At 42.9% G+C, this 24,506-nt stretch overlaps 1 protein-coding gene and 1 long non-coding RNA gene across 6 annotated transcripts in view; one reads left to right on the top strand and one right to left on the bottom strand.

Moving 5' to 3' along the window:
- The window catches only part of LOC110987549 (nucleolar RNA helicase 2-like), a 62,291-nt gene that overhangs the window by 22,203 nt on the left and 15,582 nt on the right, over window positions 1-24,506 (top strand). Inside the window, exons 1-6 of one of the 5 annotated variants that reach the window (XM_087130000.1) lie at window positions 2,288-2,419; window positions 2,516-2,621; window positions 12,325-12,555; window positions 15,815-15,887; window positions 19,876-19,959; window positions 20,431-20,558. In XM_087130000.1, coding sequence (XP_086986126.1) covers window positions 2,523-2,621; window positions 12,325-12,555; window positions 15,815-15,887; window positions 19,876-19,959; window positions 20,431-20,558 — 615 coding nt within the window. In that variant the 5' untranslated portion in view covers window positions 2,288-2,419; window positions 2,516-2,522. Of the gene's footprint in view, window positions 1-2,287; window positions 2,622-12,324; window positions 12,556-15,814; window positions 15,888-19,875; window positions 19,960-20,430; window positions 20,559-24,506 lie in introns of those variants that run through there. The other 4 variants (XM_087130001.1, XM_087130003.1, XM_087130002.1 and 1 more) reach the window with 4 other exon arrangements.
- Window positions 446-13,339, bottom strand: LOC147796044 (uncharacterized). Its single transcript, XR_015423383.1, has 3 exons — window positions 13,157-13,339; window positions 12,429-12,558; window positions 446-1,297 (listed from the first exon to the last, which is right to left on the bottom strand). It is a non-coding gene; the product is annotated as an uncharacterized LOC147796044 (long non-coding RNA).

Below are 24,506 nucleotides of genomic sequence, written 5' to 3'. Positions count from 1 at the left end.
CACCACATAAATCATGGCAGTTGATACAACAAAAACTATCGTTGCAGCTTTGCAATCGATACATTTGATTAATGATGAAATAATTTACATTTGATGCAGTTTTCACAGCGCTCACAATTATTAGAATTATCACAACCAGGACATTGTCTACAATCATAACATTTTATGCAATCTTTGCATCTTTTACAACTGTTACTGCTTTCCCAGTCATCGTAGGTTTCACATTTTTACAGTCTTCGCACGCGATGCAGTTTGTACAATCTTTGTTGCTTTCACATCCGATGCGAGTTTTACAGTTAAAACAATTACGAGATTTTTAACAATTACTGCATTTTTTGCAATTAAAACAATCTGCACAGTCTTCACAGTTTTCACAGTCATTGCAATATTTGCAACTTACACACGCATTACATCAACCGATATGAATAGAATCTAAACAACGGTTAGAATCACAAGCGTCTGTCACATTAACACACATTCACTTATGTTTTTGCAAAAATAACATGTCACTAATATTCTTGTGGTATTAATAGACTTTATAATTAAAATATCATTTATTGGTATTAATACATCTATTCATCCGAGCAACCACAAGTAAAGCAAGGGAATTGATGCGCAACAAGATGTTGGGTTGTGAGTTGATGTGTGACGCGGTTGGTGTGAGTTTTTTCAGTTGGTTGAGGGGGGTCGGGTAGGTACTCAGGGGAGGTGGTTGAGTTGATTTATTTTGGGGATTTCCCTTTTTATTTTAGGGATTTCCCTTTTTATTTTGGGGATTCACTTTTTTAGTCGGGTAGGTATAGGAGGAAAATGCTGGTCTAGAACTGTCAAAATATATACTTCTTACGGCTGGAACTAGCTCCAGGCTGTGGGCAGTCTGTGGGGCAGTGCGGACATCCGGGAGTTTCACAAAAATACGGGTAACAGCCACACCGCACCAATGAAAACAACTGCAACGAGCGCACGCGTACGTACCGATCAAGGAAAGATTGTATAAGCCGATCCTCGGACTGGCTTGTGCGTGCGTACGTACATCGCCAATGTCGCTGTTTTCACCGGCGTACTGAGTAGCTGCATTTTGCGAGAATCCCGGATGTCCGCGCTGCCCCATTGTTGTTGTCGTTTAGATTAACCCTAACACTCCCAAATGTTCAAATTCTAATACGATTTTACATACACCCTAGGGTGTTTGGGTTAATGGCACATATGGCCGACTAGTGCCCTGCGTAGTATAGCAGTATAGTCAGCGTCACTCGTAGGCTGTTGATTCTACCTCCATGGTTTGGGTAATCATATTCTGTAAAAAAAAAAAAAAGCACAAAGGAAAGAGAAAAGATATGCAAGAGAAATGTATCGGATAGATAAAGGAGTCTGCATAAATGAGTGTTGGCAAGTTAGCAAGAGTCTTCTCCAAACAGATGTGCATATGTGTGTAAACAAGAGACCTTCTTGTGGAAGGGGGCGGCTTGAAGAATTCTCCACACACTCAGAACCTCGCCGTTTCCCAGCACTTCAGGGCCGGGCCCCACTTGGTGGGTGCACCCTGGTAATTAGGCCAGAAATATGTCCGCCGAGCTCATAAATAAGAGTTATACAGTCAAAATATTCTATATTAGAGGGTCCTGAGAGCCACGGAACTGAGGAATTGAAGAAATATGAGACTGGACCTCCGGGCCGGACTCAGGGCTTCCAGTTCTGAGCAATTTGGATGCAATCGGGTTTGAAAGTGGCACTATTTGAGCCATTTTGCTGAGGGAGGGTTTTTCAAAATGGCTACTTTTCTGGACAGGGACATTTTCTGCATTTTAGGCGTGGTCTGCTTCTGGTGAAAATTTCTCAAAAATTCATTGGTCAACCCCCCGAAAATTGAAAAGAAAATGAAAGAGGACATGGGGAACATCATTTTTCTGTGCAGCCTGAACACCTGTGAGAGTTGTGAGTATTTTTAAAATATTTGTGAAGTATGGGGATTTATCACTGCTGTCTATGGGAATTTATTTGTAGTGGTGCACCCTATAGTGGCCCCCAGTGGGGGGGGGGGCTAAGCTAGAACTAGTCTGGATACCAGAACCGGTGATTCTGACTACCCGACGAATCATGGTATATCAAGGGTCGTCAGGGAATCTCTAGCAGGGAACCAGACTAGGCTGGAACATGCTAGCGAAGCGGTTGCATGAACAAGGGCAAACGCTGGCGGCGCTGGGTCTGAATTGCGAAATATCTTGGAAGTGTAGGAAGCCAGACGATTTCCGTTGATTTTGAACGTACTTGGTCTTGTCTCCGCCGACCTTTTCCACACCAACACCGCGCACGTACGTATACTGCACTCGTCATATGCATCATGCACGTGGTGACATAATTCGCAGAGCTATCGCTGTATGTACCGAGCCTGTTCATCATCAGCTACATCAAAGTACATGTAGGCCTATTGTCAGATAAAATGTGTAACGTTCAACTTTAAAGTTGAACTTTTTTGCGTTAAGCTTTACTTTAGGTTCATATGTTTCATCGTCAGACAGTAAATGCCGTGTGCTGCTCCCAGAATGGACAACCTCATTGTACAAGCAGTTGGATCCGATGCCGAAAAGAAGAAGACCAAAACTAAGAGAAAGAAGCATAAGGTGAGTAGTCATATGAAGCAAACTATAGTATGGGCTAGAAATGGGACAGAGAGAACCCTCTGCCTTTGTGTTGGTCATTGTTATACTGGTAATCTCAGGAATTCTTTTCAGACATCTAGGGGGATGTTTTAAGTAACAATGATAGGCTGGAGTGTGTATCTATGGGATTGGACTTGTTGGGGGTACCCCTCTGTCCCATTTCGTGCCTGGTATAAGTACAGTACTACTACCATGACCACTATGCCCCACTTACTTGTATACATGTGGGGTACCCCCAGTACTGTGGGGTCCGCTCTGCTCCCCAAAACCCCACAGAAAGTGAGCCTTTCTCATCACAGGCTATGCATAACGTTTAACAGGGCACAAACAGGGATTCCATTCTAGTTGTGTACCCATAGAAATGCTGCTTCATTTCCTTCCAAGAGTTTAATGTAAAATAGCTTACACACCTTTGTCATTGTTTATTTTGGAATCAGGTCAACTCGTACCCAGGATAACTTGTACTCAGGTCAACTTGTACCCCAAAACTCCAGCCCAAGTCAACTCGTACCAAGGTCATCTCATATGCTGTACGTTAGAATAGTGCTGCAGCCAAATTGCCAAACCGAACCAAAAATCGTCGAACATTGAACTTTTGAACAGAACTGAACGAAACTGGTCAGTTTGGATGTTCGGTTGTGATATTGCATGACATTGGTAGCGCACGGAATGCATGCAAGGGTACGAGTTGACTAGGGTACGAGTTGACTGGGGTATGAGTTGACCTGGGTACATGTATGAGTTTTCACAGGTACGAAATGACCCAGATTCTTTGTTTTGAGTACCAAGAAAGAAAAGGGCCCAAACCATGCCGTTTTAAAAAAAAAGTGCAAATATTTCCTGATCAGTGTTTGAGAGTCATGCGGTTCACATGTGTACATTTCATGAAGACAAGCTGCGACCAAATGGTTGACTACGGCTGTGATTGTTACACAAGACGTGGAAATTGGCTGCAGCCACTTTCCGTACATGTGTGTGTAATTCTTAGCCACGCTGGTTGAAATGGCGGTTGGCTACAGCACGTTGGGGGTCACACTGACCAATCACAGGGCTCCTCATTATTTATGCCCAAATTGAAGGAAGACAAGCAACAGTCATTCGGTACCAGTGCATGTAAGCGCACTGTCGCACAGTGAACACTTCCTATTGAGCTTGGGGCCTAGCTGCAGACAGGCAGCGGGCTTCGTGTACTCAATGCACGTGAGCTCTCCATTCTGGGCAGCAATATTACGAACGGCAAATAACCTGGTCTAATCATAGCAAAATGAATAAAATGCCACTAGAGGATTCCGCAAAGGCAACTTTCGAGTTGTATTCGAAAGGAACTGATGAGCTTTAGGCATTGATGGACATGTGTTGTTTTGAACGGAATTACCATATTTGCTGTATTGTGTAAGATTTTAAAAACACATGTCAAGATTACATTTACATGTATATTTACTTCGGCACACAAGATAATGTCCTGGATAAAATGTTATTAAGTAAAGTGTATTTTCAACCAAAAAACTCAAGTGCATGGTCCTGAACCACAATCGTACATGTATTTAATGGCGTGCGTGGTAATTACATGTATGTTTGAACATGCGCATAAGTAATTGGATTTTTGTAACCTGAGACCAGGCGAGAAGCTATGATTCGTCCACGATTGTGATGTCACTATGTAAACACATGTACATGTACATGTAGACTGTTTCCGCGCAAAAAAAAAACGAACTTCGAACGACAATGTTGGTATTCATAAACTGGATTTTTTTTTCAGACTTTGTTACCAGTTGATGTAATTTTTCATTGTTGTCACTAACGAGCTAAGTTTTTTTGCTTGGAAAGTTTGGTCGATCTCTGTTAAGTTCACGTGCAATTGAATATGGACTTACCTGTGCATTGTAGAATAGGCACATTCACGTATGTTTCACCCCTTTCGTGATAAGCCAATATCTCATTTATTTGGAGGCTTCAAAACATGAAGTACTTAATTGGAACTAACCGTTCAAGATTCAGTATCATTCCTAAGTGCCTATTCTGATTTTATTAAGCATTTCAGTTGTCTTTTTCCCTGTTTTTTTTTGTCCTTTTCAAAACTCTAACTGTGCCTCCGCATAAATGCAGCTGCAGTTGCCCATGAAAAAAGAAACATCTTGGAAATTAAATAAAGAACAATTTATAAAATAATGTTTTGATCTGCTGTAACTTCATGATGATTGTTAGAAACCAGCAGACTTTATTTCCAAAGATAATGAGGAAGCTTAGGCAGAAGCTAAATTGAGTCTTTTGATGATTTATTGATAATGAATCAGTAAAGAATTTACACATCTCATTTTTAAAAATTAGAGCACTTTCTAAAATGGGTCAAGTTTTCTTGTGTTTAGGGTCATTTTTAAGGCTTGTTGCTCAACTGCAGTCAAGAAGGCTCAAAGCGGACTTAAACCATAAAAATTTGCATAAAGACAAATAATGACACTTTATCATGTTTGTCTGAGTTTTGTTACAGAAATTGTGACTTGGGGGTTCTCAGTGGATGCTGCTATTAAATTCCTTTTTGAAACACCATCATTTTTTTCAACTTTTATGTTCTCACTTCAGCAACGCCACTGCATGCAAAATAACTTGATAGCACATGTTGGGAATGTGGATATCTAAATGTTCACTATTTTCTAGTCAAACATTGATTGGTAATAACTTTAAAAAATTAGATAAAACTTTTCAGCTTAATAAAAATGTCCTTCATCACAAAGTGCTTGATCCCATTTTGCACAAAGCTTGAATTCTTTCAGAAGCATCCTTGAAGGTCCAAATCATTCACTCAGGCATCTCGGCATCTGTTATTGTCTAACTGGAAAAGATACAAAAACAAGAACACTCAATCAAAAGGATGTGACAAATACTGGTTGGCACGTTTCTCCTTATTTAAAGATTTACTTATTGTTTCATGTGTCGGAATCAATTCAATTCAAAACAAATGAGAATAAGACTTAAAGGTTTTCATGGTGAAAGAAACTAGATCTATAGTAAAGATTGCGGTAACACCATGTATTTATCTCTTCTTTGAGTATGTGTGGTTCTGAGAAGAACCGGGGAATAACTCGACGTTTCGAACAGTGTACTCTGTCCGTCTTCAGGAGACTGCAGGATTCTAACTGGGAGTGGAGCTTATATGGTGTTGAGAGGGATCCAGATGTAGGGATTAGTTTCACCCCCCAAAAAGTGATTTTTCCGAAGTCTGATTGCAGCCATTTTTCAAGTGGCAACCCTCAACTTTCTCGGGCACTTAGGACCATTTTTCAACCGTAGTTTTCAGCCCTTCTGCCCTCATATGAAAGCTCAAAGACCCAGGGAGTTGATCCTGGCGACGATTTACACAATCTCACCATTTTGGGGGCCAAACAATCTCTTTTTTCAAAAGATACTGTGGGGGCACTTTTAATGCTAATGAGCTGGTCAGAAATTCTCACTTGAATTAGTGGTCTGCACCCTTTATATACACCCATTTTTCAGTTTTTCACACCAAACAACACTGAATGGTTGAGAATGCATCAAAAACCTCAATTCCAGAGAAAAAATGAAAAAAAATTGTCTAATGGCTGTATATGGAGAGAAAATGCTCAAGGTCAGCCTATAGCAAATGTGCACAAACTACTGCAGACTGCCTATATACACTAACTAGTGCAAATACAATGTGCAGTAAGCAGCTGAAAATTACACTTTTCACATGAGCAGCTTCAACTACCTGTTGCTACAAATAATGGGGAGGGTTACCCAGGCTAGACACTGCCAACTGTAGCGGCCAAGTGCACGAAAGACGTAAAACTTTGGCCATGCTTTGACATGAAAGCTCACCCTAGATATTACTCCAGTTGACAGGCTCCAGCCCAAGAGTTGAAAACCTGAGCCCAAAATAGGGCACTTACAACACAAGAGTAGAACAAATCACCATGCAGAGTGTCTCGATAAATTTGAGTCACCTGTGCATATCCAGGGCTTGGCCAGTCGGTGCCCAGGCTGTGCTTGACCATCTAAAATTGAACCGGACCCCCCCCCACAGTTGGCCTCTGTTAGGGTTAGCCTTCATTAGGGTTGGCATCCGCTAGGGTTACGCTCTGTTAGGGTTGAAATCCAGCTTTTCTAGGTTTCATTCAGTCCATCCTAATCAAAGAATTTCTTGAATCCGACAAACAAACAATTACAAAGTGACATGTTCCACATGTACATATATAATTCTCATGTGATTACCTGGATATTTATTGTGTCCGACAATCCAGTATTTCTGATGTCTCATAACCCATAAAACTGTTATTCATGGCTTGTTGTGGTCTCTCCACCACTGCCAGGACCAACGTAAACAAGAGGGATAAATTTTAAACCCAGCCGCCACTACTGCATGGACGCCGCCATTTTGAAATATAGGGTCCAGTCCACTAATTCAAGCCCCATTGAAAACAGTGTAAAATCAGCACCGTTCAGGGCCCAATAGCATGCACGCCAACATCCCTGAGATTTCTGAAACACAAATGAAATTCTTGTCTGGTCACTTATCTTTCAATTTCTTTTCAATTTTTTGTGGGTTAACCAATTACATTTTTAATTATTCCCACAAAACAAAATCACCCCCAAAAAGTGATTTTTCCGAAGTCTGATTGCAGCCATTTTTCAAGTGGCAACCCTCAACTTTCTCGGGCACTTAGGACCATTTTTCAACCGTAGTTTTCAGCCCTTCTGCCCTCATATGAAAGCTCAAAGACCCAGGGAGTTGATCCTGGCGACGATTTACACAATCTCACCATTTTGGGGGCCAAACAATCTCTTTTTTCAAAAGATACTGTGGGGGCACTTTTAATGCTAATGAGCTGGTCAGAAATTCTCACTTGAATTAGTGGTCTGCACCCTTAGGGACATTTGATGGAGGCCCATGCTCGACTCAATGGCAGCCCACCACACACTGTGGCCACACAGGAGTTTTTGTGACTGGGGCCAGTGTCGGCTTTCTTCCCTTGGGTGTCAGCTTCCAGGCATTCAAGACACTTGGCTGGGCATGGTAGCAGTGGCGTGACCTTGACCTTTTTTATCTCCAATGAAAACAAATCAGCCCAAAGTCTCATATTTTCATGAAACAACCAGCATTTGCTCCAAACCATGGAGTTCTTTAACTCTTCAACACACTGTTTATTGCGTCATGTGCAATTTGAGGTCGGAATGTCTCCAAAATCATGATATTCATCGGAGAATTTTCCTAGCTGAAAAAAATTTAGCTGTGATAAAAACAATGGAGAATGCACCCTCATTCACCAAATAAAAGAACGTACATGTAGATTTCTTTAAAGAATCCAGTTTTAATATAATCTTTATTTTTTTCAAAGAAAATTTATGTTTTTATTCAATAATGTGTCAAAGATTTCAACTTTCATAAATTTACTTTGCACAGAAATATTTTAATCATTTAAAAATTATTTAGCCTTTTGATGATGCGATCTTGAGCCTTGTTTTGAAGTCCTTGTCTGTACCTCTGGATTGACTGATCTTACTGCCGAGGTAGACGAACTCACTAACATCTCCTATGGGCTCTCCGCTGATCTTGATGGGAGCCTCTTGTCTATTGTTAATTCGCAGGACCTTTGTCTTCTCTTGGCTGATCTTCAGTCCAACTCTCTCTGTGCAGTTATTCCAAGAGCATTGACTTTCTGTTGCATGTCCTGCGCCAGCACAGAGATCGCTGCCTTAACAGAATTAAAAGTGTTAATTTATGTGCTTTGAGTGCACAAAGCTACTCAACAGGAAGTGTTAACACTGCATAAGCGACGGTGCACTCACCTGCACTGGTACCCAGCGGCTGTTGCTTGTCTTCTTCAATTTGGGCATAAGTAATGGGGAGCCCTGTGATTGGTCAGTGTAACCCCCAGCGCGCTGCAGCCAAACTGCCATTTCAACCAGCGCAGTTAAGAATTACACACACTCATACAGAAAGTGGCTGCAGCCAATTTCCATGTCTTCTGTATCAATCGCAGCCGGAGTCAGTCATTTGGTTGCGGCTTGTCTTCATAAAGTGTACACATGTGAACCGCATGACTCTCAGACACTGATTAGGAAATATTTGCACCTTTATTTGGAAAACGGCACGGTTTGGGCCCTCTTCTTTCTTGGTACTCAAAAACAAAGGTAAGCTATTTCACATAAAACTCTTGGGAGAAATGAAGCAGCATTTCTATGGGTACACAACTAGAATGGAATCCCTGTTTGTGCCGTGTTAAACGTCATGCATAGCCCATGGCGAAAAAGGCTCACTTTCTGTGGGGATCGTAGGAGCGGAGTGGGCGTTGGGGGTACATGTATATACAGCGGTGTGTAAATCATTCATTCCTGTCTGCCTTGTCAGCATGGGCAGTGCTTTTGTTTTGGATATCATACTGCTTAACTGTTCAGTGCAATTTTGATTCTTGTGCAAATTTAGTGTACAGTACAGTTCAGAATTTTAGCCGACATGCAAACACGCTTAGCGTTTCAGCGTATATCGAGTCAAACAGACACGAAAGGAGTTCATCACAGTTAAATCTGATCTGTCAAGTATAAACATGCACACGCTACATGAAAACCCCAGAACAGCCAGGCCTTTGTTGACCGAAGCAGTCATTTTCCTAGTTTCCCACAAGGAAAAGTATTCAGTTTGACTGCAGCTCAGGTTATTTTCAAATTCCATGGAAATGTTGTCCGTAGTTTACCTTGTTTATAGCAAGCATCACAAAATCATTTTCGAAGAAAAAGCATTTTGTTTGTCCATTCAGGATCGATGAAAGTGCCATGCAAGCAACACGTTTGGTTTATGTCTGAATTGCTCCCAAAACTTCTGAATCAGGCACCCAAAATATTCGAGCGTGATATCAATTTTCCAACCGAGATGATTATACATGTAACTAGCAGTTTTTATGACAAAACATTTCCTAAATTAGAGAAAACTATTTTGTAAGAAATCCACAAAATATAAGTGGGTTTGGCCTCGCTGGTCTGCTAGCCAAATTTTAGTCAAGACGGCCCCCATTCCAGCAATCTTAGCATACACACTCGAGCTCAGTGTGTTCAAAATTGCGTGAATATAAATTCGATGTAAGGTGGGGATTTTTCCCATCAGTTTTCCACCTTTAACCCTAACAGTCCCGAATGCTACAAAGGACTACTTAGTAGTAAAATGTAGTACTCAGCCCTGTGGTTTGTAAGAGGACATGACATTATTATTCTCTGAAGCCATAAAATACAATAGAGAAGACAATGTACCGGTACCATACAGTGCTGTGGTACTATGAATGCATGATTACATTGTTCTTTGTGCAAGTAACAACGGAATAAACTTAGCCAGAAATAGTAATTTGTAGTGCTAGGTCCTTCAGGCTCAAAGTGTTACGTAGTATTTTGTAGTACTGAGTACTCTAAGCCCAACAACGCCCGGTACTGTTAGGGTTAAGCTGGAAAAGCTACCTAAAAAATTGCTCTGGCTGTGACAATATTAGGACCAAACTGAACAGCAAAGATCGTACCGAAATGAAAGGAAGTCGGGTCTGTGCTAGCGACGTGCATGCACCGGCTAAACACAACGGACAAAGTAGTGCCCATGTGAACCTCATAAATATGCATGTCGTGTGACATGTAAGGGCTGTAGCTTTGCATTTGTTGACGCTGTATCAGAATGAATATGCAATACACTTGTTTCGATTTACATGTATGATTGGTGGTTGGGATGAAAGCGCTGGGGTGGTTGTAGTTTTGTGATTGCTTGGTCACTGTATGGTCACGGCATGGTCGACGGTTGGGCACATGTGGCATCGCAGCAAATGAAAAAGTCAAGTTAAAATTTACATTCAGTGGGTGTTTTTTTAATTTACTGAAAATCTGATACATTAACTAAATTTCCATAAAAAATGCTTTATTGTAAAATCAGCTTGTTATAATAGTTCTGGCTGGGGACTGGATTTCTTTCGTGGTTACTGTGTATTTGTGAAAAAGTCCTCGCGCAATTGGGAATTGCTTAAAACCGATCTAGCATTAGAACCAGCAAGAAAAGTGTTGTCGTCACTCCAGTCGATCCTGTGAGTTTAAAATTCAAAGCTTACATGTACATTTGGGAAAAAGTTTTGTAGTACATGTAGCTAAACACCACAGTGGACTAGTGGCCAGTGTCACTTAAATTGGACATTTTCCTGATATAATCTGACTGAAAAACTTTCGCGATCCAAAACCAAAAGAAAATGCTGTGATAGTGATTTATATTTCGATACTTAAAGACAGCCATCTTGCCAGCCAGGCGCTACACGTACACATACGTGGTTTCACTTATTCAGTGCATGCACTGCCATGCAGTGTACATTGTTCATGTACATGTACACGTATACACGAAGCTGGAATGACAGCCCTGCGTGTGCAGTGGTTCACTACGCGTTGTCGGTCACCTTTGCGGTCTGTGGTCACAAGCCCTGCCGAGATAATGAGGTCCGTAAAGCGTGTATTGAACAGTGTGTTGGGTTCACTGATCGTGTTAGCGTGTCAGCTAAAATTCTGAGCTGTACTGTAGGTCCTCCTCCTGAATAGACCTATAAGAGTGCTCTTTACGGTGTACATGTACATGTATATCCTCCCTGTCGATACTGGGCCCTGACTTGGGATAGTCCGAATAACTTGGATTCTGCAAATGACCTGTTTTTAACACTTAGATGTGATAGGTACCGGTAGAGTCCAAGTACCTTCCATATACTTTTGCTTCCATTAATCATGTCAATTCATTTCACTAAAAATAGCTCGTACCCTGAATCAAAATCCTCCAAATTCACCACCAATTCAGTCCTCAAACTGTCTAATGCACCCGATTAAGGACACAGAAAAGGTAGGCATTACAACAGCATGCTAAATTTATCCTGATGTTACCTACATGTACTGGTACGGTACATGTACGTGTACTTTGTATGGCCACATGAAAAAAGTAGTTGGTGATCGCCCTTGCCCGCCCCTAAGAAATCCCCCTTAACGTCAACTCCATGGCACAGCAACATCGAGCCCATGGGAATGAGGTTGAGATTCACCAAACCATTAGCAAGTGCTGAGGTTGCAGCCGTGTGCATAAACCTGTGGAAAATAGAGCAGCCAGGGAGGCGGCAACCACAGCAGGTAATTCAGATGCAGCCTTAACCTCTGCTGCATGCTGGATCAGTACTCAGTAGCGGCTGTCATTCCCATCAGATACTGATTCCACTTCACAGAGCTACAGTAACGTAACCCTCTCTGAGAAAACCCTCCTAATTTCGCCTGGGTGTACAACCCCTATCTCCTTTTGTGATGAATGACTTGCCAGTGTGACACCCTTTTTGTAAAGAAGATAAAATCATTTCATTAAGGAAACTGCTCTTTATTTAATATTTTCCAATCCATCAAAGATGTCCAATATGTTGAACTGAACAAAAAACAAAAAACGTGCCCTCCCACCCCTTTTTTAAAAAAAGGGCGCTAACCAATATTTTTTTCATGTGGCTCAATAGTGGATGACAACATGATTTTATCATCACAATTAGTCTGAGTAACTTGGACCCTACCCAGGCCCTATCTTTCTCGTTTTCCCTTTCAGGAATATTTGTTTACATGATACATTGTTAGCATTTGTAGTTCAAGTAGGCACTGTGCAAATTTTACATTCCAGGAAGAGAAGCCGACACCTGAAAAGACTACAGTAGCTGTGGTCAATGGACATGCCTCTCCTATCCAGGAAAAAGTGAAGGAAGAGAAAAAGAAAAAGAAAACTACCTGTAAGAAGCGAAAACTAGACGCTGGCAGTGATGAAGGTGGCAACAGCTCAGTCACTCTGAAGAAATCCAAGGATGATCATTCAGAAGAGGATGACACATCAATCACAGTCCAAAATGCCCCTGAGGTACTGTACAATGTACATGTAGCTCTAAGTTCACATTTGAAATAATGGAAGACTATTTGTACCACATGTAACTTTTACCTTAACACATTCACCACACTTCTTAATCCACTAGGAGGTTTTTAAGGGTTATAAGGATTTACAAGGAATTGCTGCTCTACAGTCACCAAAGGGGACTACTGCCCTTTAACACTGTAATCGCATTTGGATTGGACCAAAAATTGTGGAAAAAAATACCATAAGGGCTTGCTAACATCTTATTGATTTTATTCTTCCATGCATCCATATGAGGATTACTAACAATCTGGGAAAATTTCCTTGACTGTTTTAAACCTACGAAGCGACATGTCTTCTCAATATCTCAAAAGGGGATCACTTCTGACCAAACAAGGTTAAAACAAAAATACTACTGTTTCCAGTTTCCTGACTGAATGACTGACCCCACAGTTATTTTTTTTTGGCGCAACTCAAAAAGTTTATCAGCCAGTTTAGAAAAATAACAAACTAAAAAGGTGATAATAGCCAGTTCTGTTTTACTGTGGGTAATACCAAAATGCCTTTTGATAGCTTTCTCACTCATCAACTGATGTATATGTAGGTTTACCTGTCGATCTGATGTCCAGTGTTTTAATCAGAACATCGGCCGATGTCCGATCCGATGTTTTTACAATAACTGAAACGTAACCTTAACAGGATGTAGGCCTACTAACAACACAAAACCAGTGTACTCCCTTAAAATGGTAGTTTACACGTTACCGGTAATGGGATTAGTTTTTGCCATCACAGTCACCGTTGAGAGAATAAATCGTGTGAACTTTGTACCTCGATTGCCACCACACACAATACCTATGTAACTGATCACACAAACTCATGCGGTGCTTACTGGTACATGTACATGTAGACAACATGTAAGGTTCATGCTTCAAAACCCAGAATGATATCAAAAAGAAGCCTCTCTCTGATATTTCGCTTTCCTGTTCCCATATGTATTTTCTTTTCTAATGTCTTTGATGTTATTTTTGGATACTTTTCAGTGGTTTGCTAAGTGCGATTTTTGCTGGTGCACTCACGGTAGATCACTTAATGTACATTTTTCAACAAATAAGCACACGTTTTTGACCCCAAAATATACATGGCTTGAGTCCTTCCAAATGAATGACAATGTGTTTTGCCATATGTCCATTGACGAATATGAAAAACATGTTTTGGGCTTGCTTCTATGTACACTGCGGCTCTGACCGCGCCAGCATAGCGCGCACGGAGCTCCACTTTTCGGTACACTATAATAAGCACAAGAACCTCGTCTGGCCCCTTGTTTTGTGCATGCATAAAATGGACTAAAAAGTGCAGGACACAGACTCAGCACTGTACGTACAAGCGCCCTCTGTCGACGACAAGCCAATAGTCCGGTGCCGCATTTTTTCCTGATGTTAATGAATACGTCGTTATATGGATACTATGCCGCTTCTGCAGCCGGCTGCAAACGTTGAAAAAACGCTGTTGTCAACGTGCATCGTGATTATCGATCACCCACGCGTCAAAGCTCAAAATGACTTCCAAAAAGAAGGATTAGTGGCCCACAGGTGGAAAGCTCCTTCAGTTTGATGAGCAATGTCATGCAAGCAAAGTCTTCAAGGCTGCAAGTGGAAACATTCAGTGCAGTGTAAACAATTAAATACTCCATTTTAGCAAGCCACAAACCATCTCTTGCACAGTTTTTGAAGAGTGACTTTCTTCATGAATCAGTGAACAAATCTCTTGTTGCCAATATGAGGAAAGTAAGAGCAGAATCCCATGGACATCTTGCAGATCAAAGAGCCACTGCACAGCACCCACTTCAACATTCCAAGACCCCAATGTCCAAAAAGAGAGCACTAGAGGTTGCAGCAAAGGTTGCCAAGAGAGCCAGATTAAATCACATGGAAAGGGTGAAAACATCCAAAAAAAAAAAAAACCATTAGACAGGCGGGAATATCAATTTTATGTCACAGGTTTATTTCACAGAATGTACTTCTCATAAAAAAAGTTCAAAAAGAATCACAAATAAGAAGCATTTTGTGTATTTTTTAATGTAAAGTACATGTGTGCCAAAAAAGCTTTATATCTTTCACTCAAATTTCACTTCACCTGGGGCCAAAAACTGCATAGTATGCACCACAGAGCATGTGAAATTCAAAATTTTCAGGGGGCCTTAAGTCAGGCCCGGACCCCACGTGGAATTGGCTTCGTGCTGCGGGCATGCAGTTTTGTATGTAAGAATATTTTCCTCTTTTTTTTCAAATTGAAGAGTTGCATGCCTGTTTCATGTTCCTTTCAATTTTTAGTGGGTCTACCAATGACTTTTTTGAGAAATTCTCATGAATCCAAAGCAGATCATCCCTAAAATGAAGGAAATTCCGCTGTCTGGGAAAGTAGCCATTTAGAAAATGCATCCCTCTGCAAAACTACTAAATCATGTATGAATAATGCCACTTTCAAACCAAAATGCATCCACATTGCTCAGAATTGGAAGCCCTGATTCCGGGCCAACCGGAAATTAATTTGAGTGTGTAACTTTTATTAATGAGCTCAACAGGTCATATTCCTGGCCTATTTGCGTGGTGCACTCATTAGTGTTTGAACAGTGCCCTCAGGTGTCAGATACATGTACATGTAATGTCCCTGCCTGACCAATGTACTGTATGTGATCAAAATGTAAACTGTTTTACACAACAGTGGCCATCTGAATGGGACTTTTTGTAGCATTTTACCTGGTTAGCCTTTTATTAAGGTCAAACTAACAAATCACAATTGACAATTGACAATTTGGGCAGTTCATTAAAAGCTATGAAAAGAAGAATAAACACACCAAGAAGCCTTTTGTCATCATTAGAATCTTCAGCCACCTTCATAAAAGTTGCTTCCCAAGTATGATATGATGTGCTGATGAGCACAGATACTTGTACAGGGCCAAAACTGTTATCAAACAACATTATCAATTATGTTTTATTTTATTACTTTAAACAAAATGTTTTCATACAGAGTGTTTGTTTTTGAATGACTTAAGGTAACTGAGTAATATTATTGTCATACTTGTACTGTAATAAGAAAATGACCTACAGTATTGGATACATGCCAAGTGTGACAGGGGAGCAACATACACCCGGTAAATCACTGAGTGCCCAGTCCATTTGATTGTTCATCTGTAACTCGGACTTTCTATCCAAAACAAAGCATATTCCTTTATACTGTAACTTGTATTCTGTGTGCTTGTTCCACTCAGTTGTCACCAGAGGAGAAGGAGGGTGCATTTGAAAACTTCAGGATATCACCTAAGACAGTACAGCTTCTCAGAGGTACATAATACATGGAAGGTTTACGTGTGTTACCATATGTTTTTTGGTGGTGGTTCTGGTCAACTAGGAACATTGTATTACATGTAGCTCATTGAAGCAAAACAAGGAGTCCATGACACTGGTCTTATTGTCAGCGTGACATCACAATTAAACGTGATGGTGCATCTTTCCAAGGTGTTTTTTAGAGACTTGAGCCACTTGCTGACAATCACCAATGGGAGTTGTCATACCATGATCAAAGATGGGGAATTTTTACTGGTCGTGAATTGATCACGGGATATGCCATAAGCTTGCATGTATCCTTTAAAATTGAGTGCCTTGCTGCAAAAAATGATGAATAACACCAGTGTTCAATTTCCTTAAAATGTTTGCATAGTAAAAACTGTGATGCAGCATTTTTTTGGTATAGCAATTGCCTAATTTTGTGTAGCAGTTTTTTAACAATATAATTGCGTGAAACACTGAATGTCCATATAAAAAAACAACAATGGTCTTCAACAATGGTCTGCAAAAATTATGTCCTAAAATAATCAGAACTGACAGTGGGTTCTTAGGCTAGGACCAGAAATTTTTTTTTTCAGTGAGCTAAGTAGGCATAAAGTACCTTAAAATATAAGTATAATAGTTGCCTAAAAACAACGGCACATGATGAACACCAGTGGTTAAACACACCTGAGTGTGTTTAACCTGTTCCACGTATGGATATGCTGCTTTACACCCTGTGCAATTATTCTATGAGAGTAGTCTGAAAAATTCCTCCCCACATTATTGTGGGTTGGGTCTCCTACATGTACATATGCAAATTTCCCATGTGCCTATTATAATTCGCTGAAAAGACTTGATTATGCATGCTGCCCCTTGACCCTCCACAATGCACTGCGGTCTTGCCAACATGTTTGTCCTTCTTTTTGAAGTGGAGAAACTCCCAGAGCCAAAGTGGGGAAGGATGGGTGGGAGCGGCTGGACAGGGGTAAGTATCACTGGGGGACCCGACCCACACTAATGTGGGGGAGGAGTCTCCTGCGTTCACATACCCCTGTCCAGCCTACGTATGCACAGTGGCACCGTACCCTGGAGGAGGGTCAGCGACGGGAGAGTACTTACTAAAGAACATAGACGGGCGTCCCCCAAGCGAACACTCACCAGAGAAAAACTCATCTGCAAAGAAGAGTTCATTGTTAGGTGTGGGACAGCGCTTGATGCTGTCCCAATCACCGAGTGCAAGGTTGCTGAGCCGTCTCGCTCGGCGGAACATCCTTCAGGTAGCACTCGGTGAAGGTGGAGGGGGATTTCCCGCAAGCCACCAGGCATACAGTATATCTGCCAAGGAAATGCCTCTGAAGTACGACCAGGATGCGGAGGCAGCACGAACATTGTTGGCTCTGATAAGAGAACGAGTCTTCTCGTCATGCTGAGTTGGCCAGTCTTGGTCCGCGAAGATAATGGCCGAGGCTGTCCACCAAGCAATAGTGTCTTTCGCCGCTGGATGAAAGGGCTTTGTGGTAGTGAGGAAGAGTCTGGAACCAGGTTTACGACGATGCTTGGTCCTGGCGAGGTATCACTAAAGAGTACAAACTGGACACCATTTCTTGTCAGAGTCATCTCCCAAAAGAGAGGTTATATCAGGGAGAAATATGTCTGGAGGCAGGAAAGTAGGCATCTGGTTCTTTGTCGGGAACTCAATGGCTGGGATAAGGTAAACTCTGTGCGTTTCCCAGCGAATGTGACCTTCAGCAGTTGACAGAGCATGCAGTTCACTGCCGCGTCTGGAGGTAACAACGGCCAGGAGGAACGCCAGTTTGATGCTGAGATGGAGGTCAGATGCATCAGGGAGAACATGCAAGACGCTCTTAAGGTCCCAAGACAGAACGAGGCATTTGACGTGAGGACGCTCGACAAACATTCCCCGAAGGAGATGGTGGATGGTGGCATTATCAGAAATCGTTGACCCGTCACTGAACCCAGAATAGACAGCTGCCAGGGCCGACCAGTAGTTGCTGATGGTGGCAATCTGGAGGCCTGAGTGAAAGAAATACATGAAAAAGTCCGCAATAGAGCTTACAGAAGCTTCGGTTGGATAAACATTGTGGCCGTTAAACCATCTATTAAAATGTTGTAGTTGACTGTTGTAAATTTTGCGTCTGGATGGTCATCAGCCCGTGCCACCATGGACGCAGCGTCTGCAGAAAGGCCTGATGCTCTGAATGATCATTGGACATAGTCCAACACGTCAAGTAAAGATCGCCTGGACCTGGATGGATGATTCCTGACCTGGGCTGACAAAGAATGTCCTCCCTGGGCAGAAGGATCTGTGGTCAACGAACCAGGAGTCTTAACAGTCTCAGGAACCACAGCTGGCAAGGCCAGAATGGGGCAATGAGGAGAATTCGGCAGGTCTCTTGTCTCTTAGGATGGTCTCTTGGGATGAGGGAGATCGGGGGAAAGGCATACGCCAGAATGCAGACCAGTACACTTGTAGAGTGTCCGTCCTCCAGGCTCATGGGTGAGGAAACCTGGAGCAGAACGTCGAAAGATGAGTATTGTTGGCCGATGCGAAGAGATCGACATGGGGACATTCGATCTCCGCGAAGATCTGCCTGACCACGCTCGGATGAAGAGTCCACTCTGTCGGACGGACAGTGCCTCGGGAGCGGCCTGCAGAGAGGTTCCATGATCAATTGCCCTCATGAAGATCTGCTATGTAAGGACACAAAGCTTGGGGGAGCAAGTACCGCCTCGGTGGTTGATGTACGCCACCACTGTGGAATTGTCGCTCTGGATTCAAACTGAGAGACCTGCCAAGTGCTGCTGGAAGTGGCGAAGGGCATTGAATACTGCCTGAAGTTCCAGCAAGTTGATGTGTTTGTTGCGGAAGGAAGCATCCCAAACCCGGATGTGTAAAATGGAGTGAGGGAGGTCCCCCTTCCGAATAGCAACATGTCCGTTGCCATTGGGATGTTCGGTCTGGAGAGAGTGAAAGGATGACCGATCAGCAGGTGCTTGTTGATGATCCACCACCGGAGGTGATTGCGAACCTCTGTTGGGAGAGGGACTGAGGTAGATATCGGGTCGCTCTTGGGACGGTACCGAAACAGGAGATGTAGTTGAAGTGGCCGCATCTGCAGTCGACACCATGGGGTGAACTCTACCAAACTGGCCATTCGTCCAAGAAGACGGAGCAAGGCTAGCGCCGGAGGTGCCTCTGATCGCAAATACTGAAGGACGCATTGTTGTAGGTTGAAGATGCGTTCTGGTGTCGGGGCCACGATTCCTCTGTGAAGGTCGAGGATCGCCCCAAGGTAGGTCAGCCGCTGTGCTGGGTCAAAGGCGAACTTTTCGTGGTTGACGAGGAACCCCCGGTGAGTCGTGACATCGAGGGTGAGAAAGGTGCAGGCTCGGGCCTCGTTGGGGGAGCGACCGACGATCAACCAGTCATCAAGGTATTGAAAAATCACAATGTCGTGCCGTCGTAGGTAGGCAGTGACAGTCTTGGCGATCCTTGTAAAGGCATATATATAGTACATGTATGTAACACAGATAAAACTGTTTCAGTGGTATCTATGATCATGGTATAACAAAACAACTGTTGCCTGCAGTGATGGAGTCCATAGGGTTTGTACTCCCTCTGGGCAAATGGGACCCTTGGCTACACCTCAAGTGCCATCTCCCCCGAGGTGTACAAAACACCGTGGACCCTTACACAGTGGGCAGCAATTGTTAAGTGTATTGGCATTTTGGCTGGTAACCTGTTTCGTGTGAATCAAGTGTTTCTGCTACGGTAAGTAGGGGGCTGTGTTGAAAAACTCCATTGAATTGGTACCATAATGGTGCATGCAGACAACCATGCTCTTTGTTTTCTTTTTCCCTGATACAACGGTATCAAGGGTATACACATTGCTTTATTGTAAAAATTTCTGGTTTTGTTGTTGTGCATAACCAGTGGTTGCTTGATATTCAAAATGTAAATGTCTGATCTGTTTCTTTGCAGCACGTAAGATTATATACCTATTCCCTATACAAGCCAAGACATTTAATGACGTGTATGATGGATACGATGTCATAGCGCAAGCAAGTAAGTATTTACTTAGTTACGTTATTTACTTAGTTACGTTGAAAATTAGGCTTTGAAAGAGGTGAAGCGTCCTTGACCTTTGCTCACAAAATTACTCACTGTAGTCATGAGTTGCTAACTTTCAATTTGCTATAACAAACCACTCAAGTCAACACTCTCCGTGTGAGCGTTCAGGAACACAAGATGTTAGCATCATATAGTAATGTTGACAAGGGAAATTAAGATGATGTTTTGCTTGTTAGGTTAGACTCATAAATAAATGCTGCACTGCGACACGACAGTGGTTCTTGCAATTTTCCAATTTACTTTGACTCCAACCCTGAAGATTATTCACAATTAGAAAGTAGGATTCATCCACTGTTACTGTACATGGAGTTACTTTACATACCCCTTGAAAATGTAGAATACAAAGAATGGAAAATGCTTACTTTGTTAGGATGCAGATTATATTCAAGCTCTGCTTTATTACAGGAACTGGTACGGGCAAGACACTATCCTTTGCTCTGCCCTTGGTGGAAAAATTGAAGGACATACCCCGCAAGAGTGGACGTCCACCTACCGTGATGGCACTCGCTCCCACAAGAGAACTAGCCAAGCAGGTAAAGAAACTGATAGAGTTTTCAGTGTTGGCATTCCCGCTACACATTAAGATGAAGTATGATGGGGGTTTTCCTTTGACATTGAACTTTTATATTGACATTTCTGAACTTTCAAGGTACACGTGTCTGCAAAGGAAGTTTTTCAATGCAAACCTCAAACTGCATCCTTGTGTCTCATTTCACCTCATTTTTTTTCTTTCTCTGTTTAAAAGGGTGTTTTGTTGTCTTGTCATTTTTTTGTGCTAATGAGAATGTGCGTATTTGTGAGCAAATCTGTGATGTCATACCAGGGAAAATCTCAATGTTATTATGATTGGTACACAAAAAACTCTTGCATTTTTAAAGGTTGTGCTGGCCTGATTTTTCTTTTCTTCGACATTTTTGATGAGTAATTTTGTCTATTAACCACTTGCTGCCGGGGGCTTTTTTTATCCGTTGCATGCGCTGCCGGGCGGTTTTTTCATATTTTCGTTTTTCAAAAATCTTAAAAAATTCATATCTTTTTTTCTGAATGCCCAAACCCCATAAAATGGTTGTCCCGTGGCGAGTCTAGCCCTCACAAGCAACTTCCGTTGACCCTTCGGTTTCGCGGCCACGCCGCCCGCTCTGTATAGAGCCCCCATAGTGTGTGTTGCATAAGGGCTCGTTTGTTCCGGGCCTTGGCCCAGTGCGCTGCTATGCTGCCGTGTTGCTATGCGGAGCGATTGATGGTCAAGACCTCAGCGTGTAATATGCGGTGAGTGAATTGGAAGCTGTGCCCACGTGCACTGGGCTTTGTCAACTGTTCAATGAGTGCGGGCAATGACGGACAAATGAATTCATGCTGTTAAAAAAGGGGTCTAAAAGTGTGGCTTTTTCATGGCGCTGCTGCATGTAACTTTCGCTATTTTTTGAAGCTATGGGGTTTTTTTCTGTTATATATTTTCCCATCTACCAAACTTATATCCCCCCCAAACCACTCTCATATTTTATCTCCCAACTTGTTCATTTTCCCTCCCATAGAGTAAGTTATGTCCCTTCCTAAACTTTATTTCCCAAACAATTTCAAGTAAAATTTAGAAACCAATAAAATAAAGTACACATAGAAATACACACACAGACAAATATTTGGAGAGAACTTCTTTTTCTCTTATTTTCTTCTTGTCATTTCTCTTGTGTTTTCTTTTCGTTTCTCATTGAAATAGTTGAACTCATAAAAGTAGTAAAATAAATTTCCACTCTTTCTAATCAAATAAAAAGCAAACACCGGTGCAAGGAATAAAAAGTACTTTCCAGAAACTTTGTCTTTTTTTGTCATTTTTTTCAAAGGTTGAAAACATGACCTAGTAAAACCATTACAAGGAAATGTGCCACTTTTTCAAGAGATGAAAATACAACATCCTCAAAGCAGTACTTTCCAGAAACTTTGTCTTTTTTGTCATTTTTTTCAAAGGCTGAAAACATGACCACCTAGTAAAACGATTACAAGGAAATGTGCCACTTTTTCAAGAGAAGAAAATACAACATCCTCAAAGCAGTACTTTCCAGAAACTTTGTCTTTTTTGTCATTTTTTTTTAAAGGTTGAAACTATGACAACTCCTAAAACCACCAGTAAATGACATATTGTTTTACACTAGATAAGTGGGGCATCAAGTCAAAACACACATGAAAAACACAAAATATAATGTCAATGAAAATGTCCATGAAAATAAATATTCAAAGTGTCAATTAGTGGACAGTATGGTACTCCTTGAAGTAGGGGGTGACACACAGGGGCTGGTGGCACGTGTCGCACTCGAAGTGTGTCTTCTTTCGCAGACCATGGGAAGTGCAGAGGACACACCGCCGGTAGCGGAAGTCACCATAGCTGGTCCTCTCAAAGTCCACGGGGAAGTGTCGGCCGACAAAGCGGGAGTTGGTGAATGGTGGAGTATCGTGCTGAGGGCGGTACTCGGGCAAGGGCCCATTGAACAGCAGCTCATGGGCAAGACTCAAGCGGTAGTCGAGGAAGGAGAGGCGGCGACCAACGGCCAGGTACACGGCATAGCTGTTCACCAGCGTCAAGTCGAGCAGGTAGAAGAAAAAGCTTCCTGTACCACTTGAGGGACTTACGAGTTGCTCGGTGATTTGCCGCTAGTTGGCCGCTCTTGTCAACGCCCCCATTAGGGCGTTGCACTCGATGACACAGGTCGGTTTTTGCTTTTCCTGCCCTGTCCTGTCTTGCTTGCCGGTGCCACGGATGTCTGCCGTATGCATGGTGGAGAGCATACGGATGATGCGCTTGTCTCGCCACACCATGGCCAGGAGAGAACCGCAGACACCCAGGTCGGCCGACCGGCCGGGATGCTGTTTCGCCCCTCTTCAGCTTGACAGACTGCAGGTCTTTCGGCATCCCTTTTCTGTTCCCCACGACGGTGCCGATGACGTTGAACTTCTGGTTGTGAAGTCGTCGAAACAAATCGGGACTGCTGAAGGCCCGGTCGAGGGCAAGGTTGTAGCCCTTACCAGTTAGGTCGTTCACCAGGTCCATCACCAATTGTGTAGTTGCTGGGAGGTCTCCTTTACTTTGGCCGGTGTAGATTTTGAAGTTGTAGCAGTACCCAGCAGCACTCCCGGTGCTCTGGCACAACTTGTACATCTTGATGCCGAAGCGGGCCCTCTTTCTGGGGTTGTAGGTAGCGAAGCAGAGACGCCCGTAAAACTTCAGCAGGGAGTCGTCGACAGATATGTCCCGTTGAGGAACGTAGACAGTGGCAAACTTCTGAGCAAGATGGTCAACGACTGGGCGCACTTTGAAGAGGTGGTCGGTGCAGTCATCTGGCATGGCGGTGTTATCGTTGAAGTGCAGGGACTGCAGGATGGCAAGGAAGCGATCTCGGGGCATGACGGACGGGAATAGGCTCATCTTCAGTAGTGGGTTGGTGGACCAGAAGCTATGAAGGGTGGGGTGCTTTGCAATGACCGTCATTATGCAAAGGCCCAGAAAGGCCTTCAGTTCTCTAGTGTTCAGATCAGTCCATGATCGCATGTGTGCAGATGTCGTAGCGGGCCTCTGCATGGCATACCGGTTGCTCTCTTGCACTATCTTGTTGTAGAGAACGTCGTCAAAAAACAGTTCAAAGGGTTCACTGCAGGTCGAGCTGCGATGCAGGCGAAGCCGTACTTCAGCGGTGTACTGTCTTCATCTGTCCACCAGAACGGTGCAGCACTGCTGCTGGTCGACGTGGCGGTCTGTATACGGGACTGTCTCTTGCGCTTAGCATATACCGCCAAGGTTACATCACTGTCAATTCCTGTACTTGACTGTACTTGAGCAGGTGACGGCGGTGATGAAAAAGACGAAGAACCTTCGTCTGAACTCAGATAAAACTCGCTTTCACTGGAAGAACTGGACTCTCCGGATATAACTTCAGCCATGTTGTCTGTGCTCTAAATAACACGATACCCAATATGAACACATGTAGCCACTGCACGGCATTTTTATTCTCAAGCAGCGAGGGCCGTGCCCTGTCAGTCAACGTGGCAAGGGCCAGCAGCGCCCGGGCCAGGTCATTCATGGGGCGCAGGTGCATAATGAGCCAGCACAGCCCGCGCTTTGTCTTCGGTGCAGTGCAGCGATAATCCCCTACGAGCGCCCGGCAGCGCGAACAAATGCACTCTGCACAAACAATACACGGATTACCTCCGCTCATTGCAGCGCTCTGCGCTGAAAGAATACAGGGATTGATTGGCAGTGCCCGGCAGCTCTCAGCAGCTCGTACTTTTATTCCAGGCTTTTATAAGTTCGGTCACCCCGGCTATAAAATAAGTTCGGTCACCCCGGCTATAAAATAAAGTCACAATTCACCGGCCCAAGCAACCCATTATTGCCTTGGACCAATTTATTTACGGCCAATGATGGCCTAAACTTTTTAACTGACAGCCCCAAACATTTTAAGAAACGCCCAGCAACTTTTTTCTTTTTTGTA

This window comes from Acanthaster planci, linkage group LG19 (genome assembly GCF_054643075.1).
Source record: "Acanthaster planci isolate LZ-2023a linkage group LG19, COTS_SCS, whole genome shotgun sequence".
NCBI classification, from domain to species: domain Eukaryota; kingdom Metazoa; phylum Echinodermata; class Asteroidea; order Valvatida; family Acanthasteridae; genus Acanthaster; species Acanthaster planci.
This window is presented reverse-complemented; position numbering and strand designations above follow the sequence as displayed.